This window comes from Zeus faber (genome assembly GCF_960531495.2).
Source record: "Zeus faber genome assembly, chromosome: 6".
NCBI classification, from domain to species: Eukaryota; Metazoa; Chordata; class Actinopteri; order Zeiformes; family Zeidae; genus Zeus; species Zeus faber.
Window position 1 is genome coordinate 21,613,112 of NC_137201.1, and position 19,205 is coordinate 21,632,316.

Genomic DNA, 19,205 nt, shown 5'->3' on the forward strand with positions numbered 1-19,205 from the left:
TTCATAATACGTGTTCTTATGAACAAACACTTGGCTGACGGAGACTATGATGTATAGTCAGTTTGATTACTGGTGACAATCGAGTTATTGCTAATGGCTTCATACGGAAGTGACCGCTAAATGACATCATCAGGGGTTAAATTGCGATTTGCAATGCGGGTGGACGCCAATATCCATTTTTAGCAGACCCATTCAATTCATTATTTCGTACGAAAAGGTCAAACATCTGGGAAAAACCAAATCTATGAATGTTGGACTTGGGGGGGGGGGGGGGGGTCCAGTTTAATTACCAGCACACACACCGTCTATCTAAAGCCTGTTATATCAATAGTACCGTAACCCAATATCCCTCTTCAATTCAAAGGTAATCCCCGGACGTGATTTAACGTCTCTCACCAGGTACTCAAAGACGAGCGTGAGAGACTTCTCGGTGTGGATGATGTCGTGCAGTGTCACGATGTTGGCGTGCTTCAAGTCCTTCAATAACGACACTGAAAAAATACAAACAACTGTACTATATTATGAAGGATTACATAACATCCTGGTATAACAGTTAACAAATAGTAAAAACACAAAACAAAACAAAAAAATAATAAGTTGTATTAATCCTATTAAATTTAAAAAATTGGAAAGTAGAAAGTAAAAATGAATCCAGCCATAAAAATTCACGCGACAATAAATGGTTCCACCATAAGACAAGGAAGTGGATTAGCAGTTGTAAGATGTGCTCATTTTAACGGGTTCATTGATTTTCAGTTACTTTTTTTTTTTTTAAACATTTATTCATTTGTTGCTGCAGCAGACCTTGACTTAAAAAAAAATGATAAGAGCTTCTCAGATACAGATTCAAATTATTTTATTTGCACCATTTGGTCTTTTGAGATGTTTTGAGACATTATGTTTCCCTTTTCCGTTGATATAAGTCACAGTTTAACTCCATGTTAAGAAATATCTGCGCTTGCAAAATGTTAACCAACACTTTCACCATCCCAGTGCCGGCTAAACATCTTGACGTCAAGCATGAGTTGCGTAAAGTTTGGTAGAAGGATGAGCTGCATCAAGTCTTCTCAGAGTTAAAACTCACATCCCAGGAAGAGTCACTGAGTGTAACAGCAGAGAAAAGTCACAGTGGAGCATCAGCAGGAAGATGTTACCTGTAGAACAACGCAATTCTACCGGTTTGATGCAAAACTCAGAATGATGACATTTTGAGGGTATTTTGAATCCCTATACAAGAAAAAATAAAAAGCCATGACACCCTCGCAAATGGTTGTCATCTTAGCAATAATATAGGACGTGGTCATACGGGGGCGGTGGCAGCAGTCTGGTTGTTTTTTTGATTTTGTGCATTACAATATCAGGATCAAACAGATAGAAGCTTACAAAAATGCAGAGGGACACTATTTCAATGAGGAATTATAAATAAGGGGAAACATAAATATATGTTTATTTTGTGTGAATCTGTGCGAGTCTGGACACGGACGCAAACACGGTTCTCCATGCACCCCGATCACTGAACAAATAGTCGAATATTCGCATTTAAACAGCCGAATATGATTCAACTCACAAAATTCTGAGTCCGGTACGGCCCTAGAAATAATTAATAATAATCAGACACACAAAATAAATGTGTGTGTGGTGTGCGTTTCTGTATGTATGTATATATGCATAGGATTCCACAAAAAAAAATGTTTTTATGTATGTATATATATATATGTATATGTATAAATGTACTGTATGTATTTATATATGTATGTATGAAAGTATATATGTATGTATGAAAGTATATATTATATAAGTATGTATATATGTATGTATGTTTATATATGTATGTAGGTATGTATATATGTATGTATGTATGTATATATATGGACCGTCTCTCCCAGTGCCGAGTGGAGTAACTGAAAAGTTTAGTTTCTCTTGCAGCCCTTGTACATAGGATGGAAGACAGTCACTGATGATAACTAAACAATGATTATGTGTTTATATTTCATATCATATGCACTCCTGTGACTTTCACAAACAAAAGAATGAAATGAAAATGAAAAAAATATATATAAATAAATATTTTTTATTATTATTGGCAGTGATGACGGTAATGAGCTCAACCCCGCAGTGACATCACGGGGCCCGTATTTGCAGTAATGCAGTTATGGTCAGCCCTAGCTACAAAAACATAACAGAAACTAAAATACAGGTGATTAATATGGGAAGGTAGAAAATGAAACAGCATTTTAAAGCACAAGCGGAAAGTACGCTCAGTGAAGGCGATAAGGCGTTCTAATATACTTAGTTTGTCACATTAGTTTTGTCAACTACGCAGGACCTGCCCTTCATTGGAAAATCAATTGCCGAGTTGCGGAACGAGGCCTGATGTCTAAGAAAGCAGGACGGTCGCTCGTAACAACAACCAAACAAATACAATTACACAGAAAGAACGAGCCACTGCATGCACTTCAAAAAACTGCCTGCATTTGCAAAAAAACAAAAGCGAAATAAAAAAGTAGAAAAAAATATGCTGATGGTTTTTGAGCACGCTCACCTTCCCTGATGGCGGTGCAGGGCGCTCCCTCCTCGTGCTCCAGCCTGATCTCCTTCAGTGCCACCAGGTTGTCCGTCAGTTTGCTCCTCCCCTTGAACACCGTGGCATACGTTCCCTGGTGAAAGAGGAGCAGGCGGACGGAATTCATAGAAAGCGGCAACCATTAAATGCCCCAACGTGCAGCTGAGTCATCAATATCTAAATGTACTTTATTTATTTATTTATTTATTTATTTTTTTAAATAATGGGCATCAGTTGTGATTATAGTCCCACAATGAGGATATTAAGGCTTTAAGAAGGTTATATTTGGGGGGGCGTGGCTATTTCCTAATGAGTTGGCAGCGAGCGTAAAGCCGAACTTGAAGCTTCAAATTGTCTTTTTATAAACTCTCTCTGCTTCCATCAACCGTCTCTCTGCATCCATCATCCGTCTCTCTGCATCCATTCATCATACATCTCTCTGCATCCATTCATCATACATCTCTCTGCATCCATTCATCATCCGTCTCTCTGCATCCATTCATCATCCATCTCTGCATCCATCATCCATCTCTCTGCATCCATCCATCATCCATCTCTCTGCATCCATGAGCCATCTCTCTACGTCCATCTGGCTCATGAGTGTTTATCTCCCAGACGCTTTGCGAGTGTCGTAAAGCGGCCGTGTCTCTTTCCTCGGGCTGCCATTTTCGGTGGAACCCAACGCTTTCAAATGTTGAACACGTCTCAACATTTTTAGAAAACACCCATGACTTTTTTGTGTTTTCAAACCAGCCGCCAACTCACAAAGCAAAAAACGGAGACAAAATGATGAAGCGCCCGTCGGAAGATTAGTTTTGACAGTGAGTGAAGGCCGCTGTTATGGACACAAAGAGCATGTAGCGCGAGAGGCTTTTTCTCCCCCATATTGGCAGAGAGAGAGCTGGGAGCAGCAGAGTGAACCCTGGGGGAGAGGAGAGAGGTCAACCTATAAAAGCAGGTGTGTGTGTGTGTGTGTGTGTGTGTGTGTGTGTGTGTGTGTGTGTGTGTTATCAATAACCATGAGAAAATTAGCACCTGGGCACCTGAAAGGAGGCCAAGGTGAACATGGCGAACAGCACACAGAGATACACACACACACACACACACACACACACACACACACTCTCTGTCACGTACCTCCCCCAGTTTGTCCAGTTTTATGTAGGTCTCCAGTTTCCCGAATCCAATTTCTGACTGGAAGAGAGGAGAGGAAAAACAGCTTTAATGAGGCGGTTGTTTTTATTACTCTGACAAGCTTGCGGACACCGTGCCAAATCCTTCTGACGACCCTGCAGGGATGAAGAGGATGCAACTCCTAACGGCCTTCATAGTCTATCTCTTCTGACAGACGACTATTAGGCTTTTGTTTTAACATTGTGTGTGTGTGTGTGTGTGTGTGTCTACAGAGGGACATGTGAGTGGAAACATGTACCACGGTGACCCGTTTTCTTTCTAATCAATCTTGTTGCATGTATTGTTTGTACGTTTGTTTCTATACATGTATGTATAGTTGCATAACTTCCAACCAGAGTAGCTATATTAGAATTCCAAATGTCATCAAAAATTAATATTGGTTTTATTTTAACCCGGCCCTATCATTTACGGTTCTAATAAACGCCTCTACCTGCTTGGTCATAACATCCACAATACATTCATGATTTTACAGGAATTATAGAATATTAATTAAATACTGTGAAATTATCAAGAGGTATTTGTTTTGGTCAATATCATCCGGCCCTGACCACGAGTGCTACTCTCTTCCGTCTGTTCCCTTTGGTCCTTTCTTCCTGGAATAACCACAGTGCGGTCCATGTTGTTACTGTAATGGGTTTGGACCGTTTCCCTGCTCCGAGTAGGGGTGCGACGCATCGCACAACTCACGGTTCGGATTGAGGGCGGGTGAAAAATAAAAACTGTGCTTTCCATTTATTCCGTAAAACACAGAAAGCAAGGAACGTTTGCCCGTGGTCTTAAATGGAAACAACATCCAAGATGTCCAATGTTTAAATAACGTCTTAAAATATATAAAATATTCAATAATCAATTGTTAAATTAAACCTTTAACATGGTAGTTAATGAAAAAATATGATTGGATCCGCCCCCAGTAACTGAATTTGATTCCAATAAGCAACCATTACCATGTTCAAATTCTCACGTTAACAACAAACCAAATGAATGAATATATGTTCAGAATTCAGTGAGTTACAATTGGTTTTATAGAGGGGTCTGCATCTCTCAATACACATATTTGTCTACAAGCGGATCTTGACCGCTCCCATATGGCGGACACGCAGACGCGGAAACCAATCGTTTCACTTTGGTCTTGTCTATCTTCTTTTCACTGCAACTCTGTATCGAGATTTTGGGGAATTATGACTTTAAAAATGACTGTGATGTTTTAAATTTTGCGATTGATCCGCGGTTCACATGGCGCCGAACTGTGGCGGGCAACCCGTACGGATCAACTACGCTCTGTTACCCCATGAGCTCGAAACACAGCGTTTTCGACGGCATCGGCCATTTTTCCATCTCCCTTTCTCCTTGACGTTAGCGTCAATTCCCCCTCTGTTCCTCGCTACTGTTAATCTCACCATCTCTCTCTCTCCTCCCCTAACGAGGGGCCCCCCACAGAATTAATTCAACTAACAGTGTTTCAACACCGGGCCCATTGATAAATCTGGAACTCAGGGCTGTTGACTTCTTGGGGGTGGAACAAACTCTCAGTTTTTTCCATTTAAGCCAACTGGAACCACCGCCTCTTTGCCTGTGTGAAGGACTAAGCTCGAAAGTTTTTAATCAAATTTTCACTGTGTTAATAGGCCATCATCGACCAATGTAAACACATGTTATCGTGATTTTTACTGCCTTCTGCACAATGAGCTACTTGAGCCTGGCCTCCTTAGCATTGCTAATATCTCCTCTTTTCCCCTCTGCTTTTAACCCTAGAATCCATGTGATGATTTTGTTTTTGCTTTATTTCTAAAACACGAGTATTTTAATAAACTTAAATCATCTAAAATACAAGGTATTTTGACCTCACATATGCATTGCATGCCTCTGAGTTCTATATTGCCGTCTGCCTGCTGCTCCATGCGTTCTCTCACCAGGGAGGCTCTCCGGGAGCGGCGGCTCAGCGGCTGGTCGAACGGTGGGCTGCTCAGCTGCAGCTTCTCCAGGTAACCGTCAGGTATCCGGATGTCAGCCGGCAGGGACAGCCGCTTGTTGAGGTCCTGCCAACACATGGACGGACACACACACACGGCTGTGCTGAAAACACTGTGCAAAACCTCGGACAAACAAGGGCCAACCTCAAGCATCAAACACAAAGCTGTAATTAAAGTAAAAGTGGCACCGAAACAAAACGTCTACAACCCTGGGTAAACTCAAAGAGTAAGCTAAAGGTTCCGTCAGTCAACAGAGAAGGCAGTGTGTGTGCACTGCAGACGTGTACGTTTGTCTGTCTGTTTGTTTGCACTGGACTTGTGTACATAATCAAGACTAGCAAAGGGACACTTAAAGTTACAGGGATAAGTCTTTGTCAACGGGATAAGGGTACCATACCAGAGTCTAATAACATGTTATGTTAAAAAAAATAATAATAACAACACACAATGCACCAGTGGAACTCTTCCCATCATGCATTTCCTCTATTTGTGGGATTACTGTTAAATCCTTCCCTCTCTCTAGCTGCTATTAATCCACTCCTACCCGCGCTGAGGTAACACTGTAGACACTTCCTCCCACAGAATTAATGCAACTTCACGTGTTTCCACACCGGGTCCATTGATAAATCTGTAACTAGGGGTGGCTGACTTCTCGAAGGTGGTACCAACCAGCGGGTTTTTCCATTTAAACCATTTCACACCAGGGCCTTTTCTGCCTGTGTGAATGACTAAGCCTTGACAGATTTAAGCGAATGTTCCCCGTTAGCGGGCACCACCATGTCCATCTGCATCCTTTTCAACCCACCCATCACTTCATTTTATTATTATTATTTTTTTTGTGAATGTCAGTTATTGAATCCGATTGGTCTTTGGTAGTTCCGAGACATGAGTGGTTGCGAGGCCCGGAGTATTAGACGACATATCACCTGACTTTTGAACACATCCCCACTCCAGTTGTCCAATCAGTCCTCGCTAATCTGCTACAACAGGACCCATATGGAGGGCATTACAGTAATCCTTGTGACGTAATCTCAAAACAGCCCCGTTTCCTCACCACATCAAGAAGGACAATAAAATACACCACGTGAACCCAGGACCAAGTGGATGCCCCAAGTGTTCCTTAGGGCCAGGCCATACATCTATAGACAAGATATCGCCTCAGATGTTGGTTATTGTACCATCATGATATAGTTAAATGGCTTTAAGGAGCATGAGAGTAAATTAATGTTGTTTTCTGAACTTCATAGACTGTTCTAGATGTTTTAATTAACGGCTCTACATGCTTGGTCATGACATCCAATTGCTAACTACTTTTACTACTTACTATTCATCATTTCTTAAACAATTCTTGTGTGTATGAATTCTTATTGTATTGTATCTATTCTAATGAAAGCACCAGAGCACAGCGCTCCCCAAAATATTGTCAAATCATCAATATCGAGGTATTCCTCAAAAAACATTGTGATATTTTGTATTTGGTCAATATTGTCCAGCGCTACTCCTCCAGTACTGTGCTTTTCCTTGCTCCGCTCTCCAAGCCCCGTGACCCACTGGCCTCATCACATGGGACTTGACAACGTGGGTAAACACTAACTTCACAGTTCTTCAGCAAAACCCCTGCAGTGAGTCCTGCTCCTCCAAGAAGCCAGAACAATGACGGAAGTGTTTGTGGAGCGGGGAAAAAAACAAACAATAATAATTTAACTGTAATCACGTCTCAAAACAGGCGCCTGCTTGTCAGGCAGCTGAAAAACGGAGCTGCACCTTCCGCTAAGACGGGGAGAGAGGTGGCGTTTTGTGTTTGCATGTGTGAGTGGTGCCCTGGTGGAGTAAGCCGCTTAACTGTTGTTGGTTTTTTTGTTTTTTTTATCATCCTGCATGCCTGCTCTTTGAACGCGGCCACCGGTGCTGTCGGCAAATCCCCTGCGGCCGGCGACCAACTTGGCCAATAAACAGCGGCGGGGAGCGGAGAGCCCGTTCTCCCATCACAAGACCGCCACTCCCATGACCCCCAGCAGGGGAAGGGGAACATAGAGTGAAGTTCTTCAACGCCCAAGGCCGACGCAGACGAAGCAGCACAAACAAACAAACGCATTCTGCATCAACAATGCTGTGCTCTGAGCTTCATATCCCCATAAAGGCTGTTCAGCACTCTTAGCTCCGAAGATGTCACAGCTCATTTAAGAGAACTTCCTCCACTTTTCACACATCATGACAGACCGCAATTCATTGGGGAGGGGGGGTTCCATATGGGGTTGTGTTGTTGTTCCATATGCACATGCATATCGAATGAGGGCCTAAACGGTGTCTACTTCAAAACATAGTATTTATTTTTCAATAGTATGGCTTGAAAAGGCACAAGTGAATTTAATTATTTAACATTTATTTTCTGCTGTCACTTTTTGCTGCTGTAACAATGTAAATTTCCCCGCTGTGGGACAAATACAGGTTTATCTTATCTTATCTTAAGTGCCATTGCTTCAACAAATACAAAAAAGAGCAAAACTAGGCACAACCTTGCAGTCCTAAGTGGGCCCCGGAGATCATTTTAAGGAAGGTTTCCCACCATATCATATAGAATTTTCCAGAACCTAAAGGGAGAGACATGATTTAATTTTTTTGAAATAAATGTGAGCATCGTCAGGAAAATGTTCAGTAAAGTAAAATGTGTTAGCGACTAGTCGACGGACTTAAACTCAATTTGACATCAGTACGGTCCTCTGAATAACAACACAAGTGTAACTTCATCAATGTACCGTGACCAAAAAAGCTGCCCTGACCCTGCACACTGAATGGTTTCTCTGGCCCGTCTAAAATCCCTGCGGACTCTTAGTCTGTCAGAAATTAATCCCGGTGCAAACTTCCATAACATGTTGACATTACATAACCAGCGGCCTGTGAAGGTCCAGATGCCAAGTACAGGGAAAAAATAAATAAAAAAATACAGAAAAGACCTGCGCACCCGTCTGTGTATTCTGCTCACGAAAGATTCCCTCTTTTCCTAGAATACATCCGATGGGTATTTAAACAGAGAGATACTGCGACCCATTAATGTCCTTTGTGTGCATGTGTGTGCGCATGTGTGGGTTCTGCCGCACCAACTGTTGTATCACGGAAGGCAGTGGGCGCAGAGCCTGTTTGCATAAGAGGTGTTGGGGTTTGTGTGGGTGTGGAGCTGAAAACTTCTGCTTGGGTCAACACCAGGGGAGAGCACACACTACTGTACTATCACGCTACTCCAAGAGACTGTATTGGTTTTAAGAAAATTCAATTAAATTAAAATATAAAAAATAAATCACATTTTTCAGACATTTTCTGGTTGCTCATGATCGAATTTTAGCGATGTTTTTTGTGCTTCTCACTTTGTGGGCTGTTACTGTACTATGACTTTTGTTTTATTTTTTATGCGCACTGTGGTTTTAATTTTCTTCGATTGTGTTTCTTTTATACTACTTGCAAAGCACTGCATACCTGTAAAGCAATTTGTAACAGTACGTTTGCGTACCATACAAATAAAGATTTACTTAAGCTAATTAATCAACGGAACAAAAAAGAGAAAATAAATTGTGTGTGTGGGGATATATATATATATATATATATATATATATATATGGCACCAAGAAACCATATATAACAGCCATATAACAAGCTCGATCCTTTGCGCCATGGTCCAGTTCTGACGCTCATGTGTCCATTGTAGCCGCTTTTGACGGTGGACAGGGGTCATCATGAGCACTCTGCGTTCTGACTAGGGCTAAACGATTCATCAAATTAAAATAGATATCGCAATGTAATAGAACGCAATTTTCAAATCGCAGAGGCTGTAAGTAAAAATAAAAAAAAGTGGGGGGTTTTTATGTTGCAAAATCTAACCAATCAGGTTAGGGTAAATGGCCTCAGCAGAACCGAACACTGAAGAAGTGACTTCAGTGTCAAAGAGGAGGAGTACGTCGGTTGTCTGTACCTATTTTAGATTTAGAAAAGAGGATGATGCACAGAGTCCGGTACTGTGCAAAACGTGCCTTGCTACCGTAGCTACAACACGGGGAAACACTACAAGCCTTTTATCAGCTTTTTTAAGAAAGCCACCAGTGTGTCAAGTAGGCCAATTAACACCCAGCAGGGATCACTGACTGAAATGTTGGAGAGTCTATCTCCATATAAACCAGATTCAAAACGGCACCGCAAAATTACACAGGCGACAGTGGAGTTTATAGGGCAAGAGATCGACCCCTCAACACGGTGACCAAGGCCGGGTTTACGGCTTTGGTAAAGACCCTGGATAAAGGGTACAGCATGGCATCCCGCACATATTTTAGCCAGGCTGCCATAACGGAGCTATATAAAACATGCAGGCAGAGAGTCGCAGCGGAGCTAAAAACAGCAGAGTGTTTCACTTCTACCACGGACATGTGGTCAAGTCATACAGCGGAACCGCATCAGAGTCTGAGTGTGCATTTCATCAATGAAGAATTCAAACTCAAAGCTCGCTGTCTTCAGACTGTTTACTTCCCGGACGACCACACTGGGGAGAATATTGCAGTCGGCCGGAGAGATGGGCTAGCCAGTTGGGCCCTTGATGAAGAAAACCATGTCTGCCTAATGAAGGACAATGCATTGAACATGGCGAAGGCAGCTTAACGAGTGGACCAGGCTCCAGGGTTTCAGACACAGATTATATCTTGCCATTGGTAATTTTTTTTCAGTATTTATATAACGTACGTGTGTGTGTTTGCGTGGGTGAGCACACAGAACATTAAATATTAAGAACAGAATGATTGAAGGAATGATGATGTTTGTTTTCTAATGTAGGTGTGTGTGTGTGTGTGTGTGCGCGCGCGCGCGCTTGTGATATCCTAGAAACACACAACTTAAATTGTTGGAAGTACGCTTATTTTAGTGTTTTAATTTTTTATTTGAGAAAATGCAATGAAAGATGACAGAGTGTCAAGAGAAACAGGGCTGTGCAAGAAGCTGGTGGGGCACTTCTCCCATGGTTGGAAGAAGAAGGCAGCAATGACTAAGGAACAAGGAGCCCAATCTTCCTGAGAAACGCCCTTATAACAGAGTGCCCAACGAGGTGGGGATCCAAAGAAACCATCATTGCAAGAGCGCTGGAACAGACCACGGCCATATCCCAAGTGTTGCCAGGCGTTGAAATGCGCGCCCCCTCATCTCGACCTGGCAGGATATTGACGTGTTAGGAGTCCATCCACAAGGTTCTACATCCTCTCCAGGAATTTACTGATGCTCTTTCTGGAGAGGAGTCATCAGCATCCCAGAGGCCACATCAGTCCTGGCTGAAGATGATGAGGACACTGCCCTGTCTAGGTGGATTAAAATAAAGGTCCTGGCATACCTCAATGACAAATGTAACAAACCCAGAAAACCAGGAGCAGTTGGACGTTGCGTCATTTCTGGACCCGAGGTTCAAAACACAGTACATCAGCACAGACCGCATCCCTGCCATTAAGACACAACTGAAGACTGAAATGGAACAGTCAGCAGACATGTATTTACAAGCAAGTTAAGATAAAGTATCTTTGTGTACCTGCCACAAGTTCCCCCTCAGAACATCTGTTTAGCACTGGAGGGAATATAGTAACTTGCACTCGTTCGTCCTTAAAACCAGAAAAAGTCAATATGCTGAAACCATACAGCAGGATGATTGTGGCTGGCAGAGCTATATTCTTCGGACACTTTAGTCTGTGTGGTTTCTTACTGTTACTGACTGGACATCAATAAGATTAATATTCATAATGTTCACACAGTGTTTCTTTTTAATTTAAGATTTAATTTAACATTGCAATCCACATGTTTACCTATTACATGTTCATTACAATGACTTTCCTGTTATCTCAATATTTTTAGAGTGGTAGAGCCACAGATTTGTTTTTTTATATTTCTGCACTTTAGTTTGTGTGATTTGTTACTGACTGGAGATAAGTAAGATTCGTATTTATTTTCCATATTAATGTCCACACCAGGTCTGATGTTTTTGAGTGCTCTGCTCAGATTTGATCAAAAAGTTAAGCCATGAAAATAATATTACACGTTTAAAAGGCTTGAAGTTAAATCAACCAGTCAATACCAGTGATTGAAGGTTTGTCTTTTTACAATTCAATAGTTAAATAAAAATATGATATTCATATCAATTCATCTAATTTTATCCCAACACATAGGCTTGGCCATCAGGAAAGAGCAGTTTATATGTTGACTGTATCCCAAATGTGTGTTCTGACACCTTTCTATTATAGCAGCATTAACTTTTTCACCAATTTGTGCTACAGTAGTTCTTCTTTGGGATCGGACCAGACAGGCTAGACTTCACTCCCCACGTGCATCAATGAGCCCATGGGCGCCCATGACCCTGTCGCTGGTTCACTGGTTGTCCTTCCTCGGACCACATTTGGTAGGTACTAACCACTGCGTACCAGGAACACCCTACAAGACCTGCCGTTTTGGAGATGCTCTGACCCGGTCGTCGAGCCATCACAATTTGGCCCTTTTCAAAAGTGGCTCATATCCTTACGCTTGCCCATTTCTCCTGCTTCCAACACATCAACTTCAAGCGAACTGACTGTTCACTTGCTGCCTCATACATCCCAACCCCTTGACAGGTGCTACAGGAACCAGATGATCAAGGTTATTCAACCAGAACTGGTCTGACAACAGAGATGACGAGGATATTCAAGGTGCAAAATTCATGATTGGTTGGATTTCTAAGGCCGCGCCCCCACAGCTCAACAGTAACGCCCACTCAGCGATTTAAACTAGACAAACAGGAATTTGCGCTGTATGTTGAGTCACGTAATATCGTGGAGACGGAGGAGAGCAAGACTTATCATCAGTTCAGTTGACGACAGATGTGGAAAAATCCGGGTTTAGAAAGTGAAATTCCTCTCTGGGATTGAGTGTTTTTTAATGCTAATTGCATCAAAATCCAGTGGTCCCACGATTTAAGTTGGAATTTTCTGGCCATACCCATCCACCCAAAACCCTGACCACGTTCTGAGCATTTATGCAAAAAGAAGGTGGTGGGAAAAACATATAGAACCTTCCAGGTTTGGAAGATCTTTAAAAATGCACACCTCCATCCAAATCCATGGAAAAAAAACACGAAAAACATACAAAGATATGGATATGTCGTCTCACCACCACAACTTTTAAACCAAACGGAATCAGAGACGAGGTAAATATCAGTCCAATTTGGCTGATAATGGAAGTCGGTACATGAGGCCAGAGGAATAAATCCCTTTTCTGTTCAGCCACTGATAGTCCTGAGAAGGGGGTCGAACGAGCGGCAGGGATGGGTCAGGGGGGCTGGGATTGGACGCGGAGCAGCACTCACCTCAGCAGAGATGCGTCTGTTGCCCCTGTTGCGTAGACAGACGCCCGTGGGCGACTGCACCTCGTCAGAGGAGGTCCCCGATGCCTGGTCGCTCTCCCCGTCCGAACCCATCTTCCGGTTCTCGTGGACGATGTCTGGAGGCAGGACAGGAAGATGGGGAATGATGGGGAGGGGGCAGGGAGAGGTTGACATCAGCGAGATGAAGGAGTACAGGATTGAATGAATGATATGCGTGTGTGTACATTTTTGAAGATTTTTGAGAATACTCTGCATCTAGCTTTGCAGGGATGTCAGGATGTTTCAAAACTTTATTTAATTTATAGGCTCAAGCCTGTAAATCTACCTACAATCCCAATTTCAGACCGGCAATGGTCCACCCGCCTAAAACCATATTCTTTCTGAAATCAAATTTTATATTTTTAGTTTAACCCCTTTTTGACTTTAAATGACCAAGATGGGCCAGATCTCACCCCTTGCTTTCAAAGTACTTTAATATATAATTTATTCAATCTTTATATTTTTTGACTTTGTCAATTGAGTCTTCCCCAATAAACCCAGGCCACCAATTAGATTTTTTGGTTGGATTTTAAGTGACATATCTAACATAACATATTTAACATATCTTTGGGAGTCATATACAACCCCAGCCCAAAAAACAACTTCTGCCTCAACAAACATTTTCTAATAATGATTACGATAATCATTGAACAGTTTTAAGTTGGGGGCCAAGTCAGACCCCAGTTACTGTGAAATATGTTGCTCTCTTCAGGGTTCAAACAGGTAATGCCTTGTTATAGAGGAGACCAATCAACTTTAGTGTTCATATCTCAAAGAAAATCCACCAATTGTGCTTTGAGGTTCATGCTCGTCTTGAATGCCATAATGTCAGTCCTTTGTAGAGAGCTGTTTGGCACATAATGCATATATGCACACGCCGTATTTCCTCAAATATAAACCGGTACTCAAAAAAAAAACGGGCCTCAAATAAATGCCGGAGAGCGTGGTTGACACAAACTAATACAGGGCTGCCTCAAATAAAGACTGGGGCACCTGTTTTATATTATTATAACATATTACATATATACATAGTCATTTTAGATTCATTTATTTTGAGGAGCATTACACCCCGGAAGTATGATTTAAAATTCAAAGAGAGAGTTTTGGTTTGGTCTGAGATATAAAAGCTTGCCTCTAATAAAAGCCTGATTCCAATAAAAGCCAGGTACCCTCTGCAGTTAAATAAAAGCCCCTGTTACTATTTGAGGAAATGTGGTATGCATATTAAAAAAAAAAAAAATCTTGTGTCCCTGGAGCAACTTTTAACATTCGTACATACTTCTCAAATATAAACAGGGAAGACAGAACTTTAGATTTCGATCTAAACTCCACAACCAAAGATACAGGTCATCAAGTCGTCAGGTTTGTCGGCCCCAAACCTACGAGCTGGAGGCGTTACCAAAGCGACGCCCCCAGTGAACGGACATCTTTTAAAGAGGCTTTCCAGGGAAACATCCCGTAAACTACGCCCAGTCTGTCTCACCAAGCCGGCTGCCGTTGCGGGGCAGCACCATGAGGGAGCCCAGGCCGCCCCCGATGACGCTCTGAGGCCGTCGCAGCGGAGGCTTCTTCAAGGAGCCAGCGTACTGGTGCAGGAAGGAGTGGACGCTGTGGGCCGTGGGAGGCCGGCCGTTCCTTACGATGGGCTCTGGAAGGGAAGCGCAGCCAAAACAAAAACAGAGCGTTAAAAAACAAACAAAAAAGAGACAATCTGTCGTTTGAGGACATGCTGAGCGGACATGCAGATTCATGGACCCCGCGCCAACTGCTCAAACAACTCAACTGCGTGTTTCAATATGTAAATGTGTCCACAATGACACTCCTGCTATCCATCCCTCTCCCTCTCTCCATGACAGGCGCTATTGTTCCTCGAAAACAGATAAACATACTGTATATCCACCTGATGCCGGTGCCGCCTCGCTCATCTCTGTGCGGCTGCCGCTCTCTCTCTTACATCATCAGACGCTCCACAATCGCAGAGTTCAGATCAAATCTCATCTGGCTACCCCGATATGTCTCCTCCCTAACCTACTTACTGTTCAGACTGCAGAGACCCTAGGCCTTACAGAAGCAAGCACACACACACACACACACACACACACACACACACACACACACACCAAATATGCTTTTCTGTTTCTGCTCGCCAAGCACAAACCGCTCTGGCCAAACCTGCCGTTAATCACTAGACAAAAAGCTCTTTACAAACCCCGGTTAGTTCTCAGGGGGAAAGAAAGAGGGAGAGAGGGGATGGGATGGGGTGGGGAGGGTACTTGGATGAGGACATTGACTAGGAGGAGAGGGAAAAAAAAAAAAAAAAAAAAGATGGATAGAAGAAAGCTGGTGAAAGGGTTGAAAGAAGCTTGGGGGAGCAAGCTGCGTAGAGATGCCCGGTCGGTCTAACAGAGTCATTCAAGGTACCGTGGCAATGTCATGGAAACTCCGGAATGTTTCCAGACCCCGACACCATGGCAACGCTATGGCAGCACACCCAGGCACGCTCCCCGCACCGCTCCCCAAACATTTTATGAATATCAGCGAGAGATAAGCTGCCCCCCCGCTCCGGCTTTGTTTTGACGCCTAGCAGCCAACAACCTTCAATAAACCCTCCTGCTTAAATGACATAATAAATATGAGAGAGAGAGAGAGAGAGAGATTTAAAAGTCTATTTTAATAGTTGTATTCTTCATTTTTTGGTTTTCCAGTTGCTTTGGCATTTGTAAAGGTGTGATTCCCATGTCAACAAACCCATCAAATTGAGAGTGGAATTTTTTTTTTTTTTTAATTTAATTTACAATTTGGAAGCTTTATTTGTTAAGTAAACAAATAAAAAATACCTTTTATTGTTCCTTTCTGTTCTTAGTAAATATTTAATTCACTCGAGCCCATTTCATGTATTTATTTACTTGTTTGATGCATTCCTTTTTTCCCCATTTTTATGCTTTGGGCAACATGTGGTATTTTTTTCAAGCAGAATGTCATGCCAGCGAAGGTTCATTAAATTCAAATTGAACGGAGAGAGAAAACAAAAACAAAGACAGTGTGTGTGTATAGTCAAACAAAGTGACGCACAAACACTGAGTCAACAAAAAGCCAGAGCAGTCATAGTGCGCTTGTACAAACACAAACATAGACCTACAGTAAGCAGGCCGTCACCATCATGGCATTTTAGTTGACAATAAATTGTTATACATAACATTACGATTAACAATTGAATAGGCTTTTTCTCCATTTTATGCCTCTAAAATAACAATATAACAAATTCATGCAATCAAATATAATTTCCCTCCGAAGATTAATGTTAGTTGAAGTGATATCTTCCCTTAATAAATATGATATAAAAATACAAAATTAAATTTGTACCTATTTTTTTTGGCACATTTATTGATTATTGGAACATAAAAACTTGGGTAGACAGTTAATTTACCTCAAGAGATTTCTAAAATAGGTTTTTGAATTACCCTCAAATCTTGATGAAAAGATGCGATCGTGGAATCTAACGATTTTAGGAAACACTCCCAATCGGCTCAAGTAATTGCAATAAGGCCATGATGTAATACCCATGACGGCTCCGGCCCCCAATCGGGTTTCAAAATGCCCCTCACCGCTGTCCTTCAGGCCGTTCTCCTCGATGGTCATCTGCTCGGCGAGCTCAGACAGCGACTCGTCGATGGTGTGGCTCCCCCGCAGCGTCTGGGAGAGACGGCGCTTGAACCTCTTCATCTTCTCCATGGAGCTCTCGGGAAGGGGAGGCCTGGAGACAGACACGGGGGGAGACATGGGTGAGGACGGACTCCTGAATAACTACACACAGATACACAGTCTGCTCAAGACACTGAGACCTAGTGTTCAATGCCGCATGGGAAAGAAAAGAAAGAGAGGGGGAAGGGAAGAAAAAAAACAACAAAAAAAAAAACCTTTGGTGAATGTTTCTTACGTAAAACGACAAATTGTTGTAAAAGCCGTGCCCCGACACGTAGCAGGTGACATCTGTAATAAATGGGTCTGTCATTGTAAAACAAAACGGGGAATACACCACAGCCGCCTGCGGCCGCAGCTCCCCTGTCACCACATCAAGAGTCAGATGCTGAGCCGAGACGAGGCGGCATCGCAAGTCTGGAAATGACAGGCGGCCCACTCGACAGCCGGGTGATAATTATGACTCAGCGCACACAGAGCCGTGGCCCTACGAACGCCCGACAGGTCTGTGGGAGATTCTTCCATGTGGGTGTTAGGAGTACGGATCCCCGCCCCCTCAGCTCCAGCCTGTAAAAGCAGCTCCTAACCCGGGGGATTTGGAGCTGAATGGGGCAGGACCAGCGTCCACTTCATATCACACATTCCATCTGCAGTCACTTCATGTGAAGAACGAGCGGGGGACAGAAAAAAAAAAGTGTCGCATATTTTGGGTGAGGGAGTGGGAGGAAGGGTGGCAGTGGGGCGGGAGGGGATGAGAAAGATAAAGAGGGAAGTTGTACAATAGATTGGTGAGCTCATCAGGACAATAAATGCTAAAAAAAAAAAACTGTTATATTTTGCAATATTCTGGGCCAACATTTATCGAAAGGCAGAGACTGGAAGACTTGTTGTTCAATGTTTAATGTTTTAATATTATTTAATTTCACAGCACTGTTTGAACTGGATGTGGACTTTTACAATTCACTTGTCAGTTACAGGCACCAAAAACCACCCAAGTGTATCCTGTATTATATTATGGAAAAACTGTCACATTTATTTGACCTGTTTTGACACTTTTGACACTAAACAGTGGTCTTTGAAGTGTCGTGGTCTGGACCTACACCAAGCACCACAATTCAAACTCACTAGGTAAACCCTGGAGGTACAGACACCTGACGATATTGCAATGAAAGGGAAAACATATGCGTATGGATCAATATTGGCCAAATTGCCCATTGAAGTGATCATTTATCAGTAAGAACATCAATAGTCTGTATCCCAAATGAAAAAAAACAAGGATATTGAGATAACACAACAGGCGGGTTGAGGTGAGGACGGACCGATTCCACACAAACCAGAAACCTCACCCAGCTACTTCAACGGGGTTGATCGTCACTACGCTGCCTGCACAGATCTGGACATGTATGTCTCTCTCTACCTGTCTTTCTGCGGTGAGTAAGACGACACTACAATGCGTAACACATACTGGGTATGAGTAAGGCAGCGCTGGAGGGTCCACTGAACTTACACCACCTTTGTCACCCAAACATGAGTCATGACTTCAGAATCATATCCAGCCCATCTGTCTTCATTCAACACCACGCTGGATGTGGAAAGTGAAGCCAGAATTTTACCCACCAGAGATAAAGCAAAGTAAACCAAAGTGCATAGATAGTCTTATTGTTGACACACTTCCAGCTGGACATTCATAAGAAAGTAAAATGTATTTATGAATGGTTTTGTGAATAGCAGATAAATGATCATTCATCAGACTCCTCATTCAGAGTCTCTGTGCTTTAGTGCCGCTACACTTCATGCCTCCAAGTCACAATCAATGCCATCATCACCATCCTCGTCTCTCGTACATCTGTCCGTTACTCCATGCGACCTATCAGCCTGAAGTCATCTCCTGAACCACCCACTACGTCACGCTCACTGCCACAACATGGCCTGCAAAAAAACTCAACTGATATGAATTTAAAGAGATCCAAACTCCATCTGTTAAACTTCCACTGTCTATATTCTCGTTTGTTTTTTTTTAACTGTTATTTTAACCATTTCTACGCCAACCTCTGTCATATTGTCCTTATACACATAAATGCAGCTCTGCATCACAATTGGACATTAACGGTGATGCAAGCTTGTGTCCAGAACACTCGGGATACAAAGAGCCTCTCAATGCGCGGCTCCATGGAAAGCAAACAGCAAATAGGAGCAGTTGTGTGTGGGGAGGTAGGGTATCTCGCTGTGAGATCGGGTGCAGAGCTTTGGACATGATCCCTCTCCCTGCTCCCCAAAGTAGGACGGTCTAAGCTGTCGACCCGCTGGGAGCAAGCCAGTGCCAGTGTGTGTGTGTGTGTGCACTCTGATGTGTGTGTGTGTGTGTATCTGG

The 19,205-nt window shown here is 42.8% G+C and overlaps 1 protein-coding gene across 2 annotated transcripts in view; it reads right to left on the reverse strand.

Annotated features, from left to right (window-relative positions):
* Positions 1-19,205, reverse strand: part of LOC307231411 (cyclin-dependent kinase 17-like) — a 37,912-nt gene that overhangs the window by 8,121 nt on the left and 10,586 nt on the right. For both annotated transcript variants that reach the window (XM_080002106.1, XM_080002105.1), the window contains exons 2-8: positions 16,741-16,889; positions 14,619-14,783; positions 13,079-13,212; positions 5,668-5,793; positions 3,701-3,757; positions 2,543-2,657; positions 397-491 (exon numbers count right to left, since the gene is read on the reverse strand). In XM_080002106.1, the coding sequence (XP_079858232.1) occupies positions 397-491; positions 2,543-2,657; positions 3,701-3,757; positions 5,668-5,793; positions 13,079-13,212; positions 14,619-14,783; positions 16,741-16,867 (819 nt within the window). In that variant the 5' untranslated portion in view covers positions 16,868-16,889. The remainder of the gene's footprint in view (positions 1-396; positions 492-2,542; positions 2,658-3,700; positions 3,758-5,667; positions 5,794-13,078; positions 13,213-14,618; positions 14,784-16,740; positions 16,890-19,205) is intronic.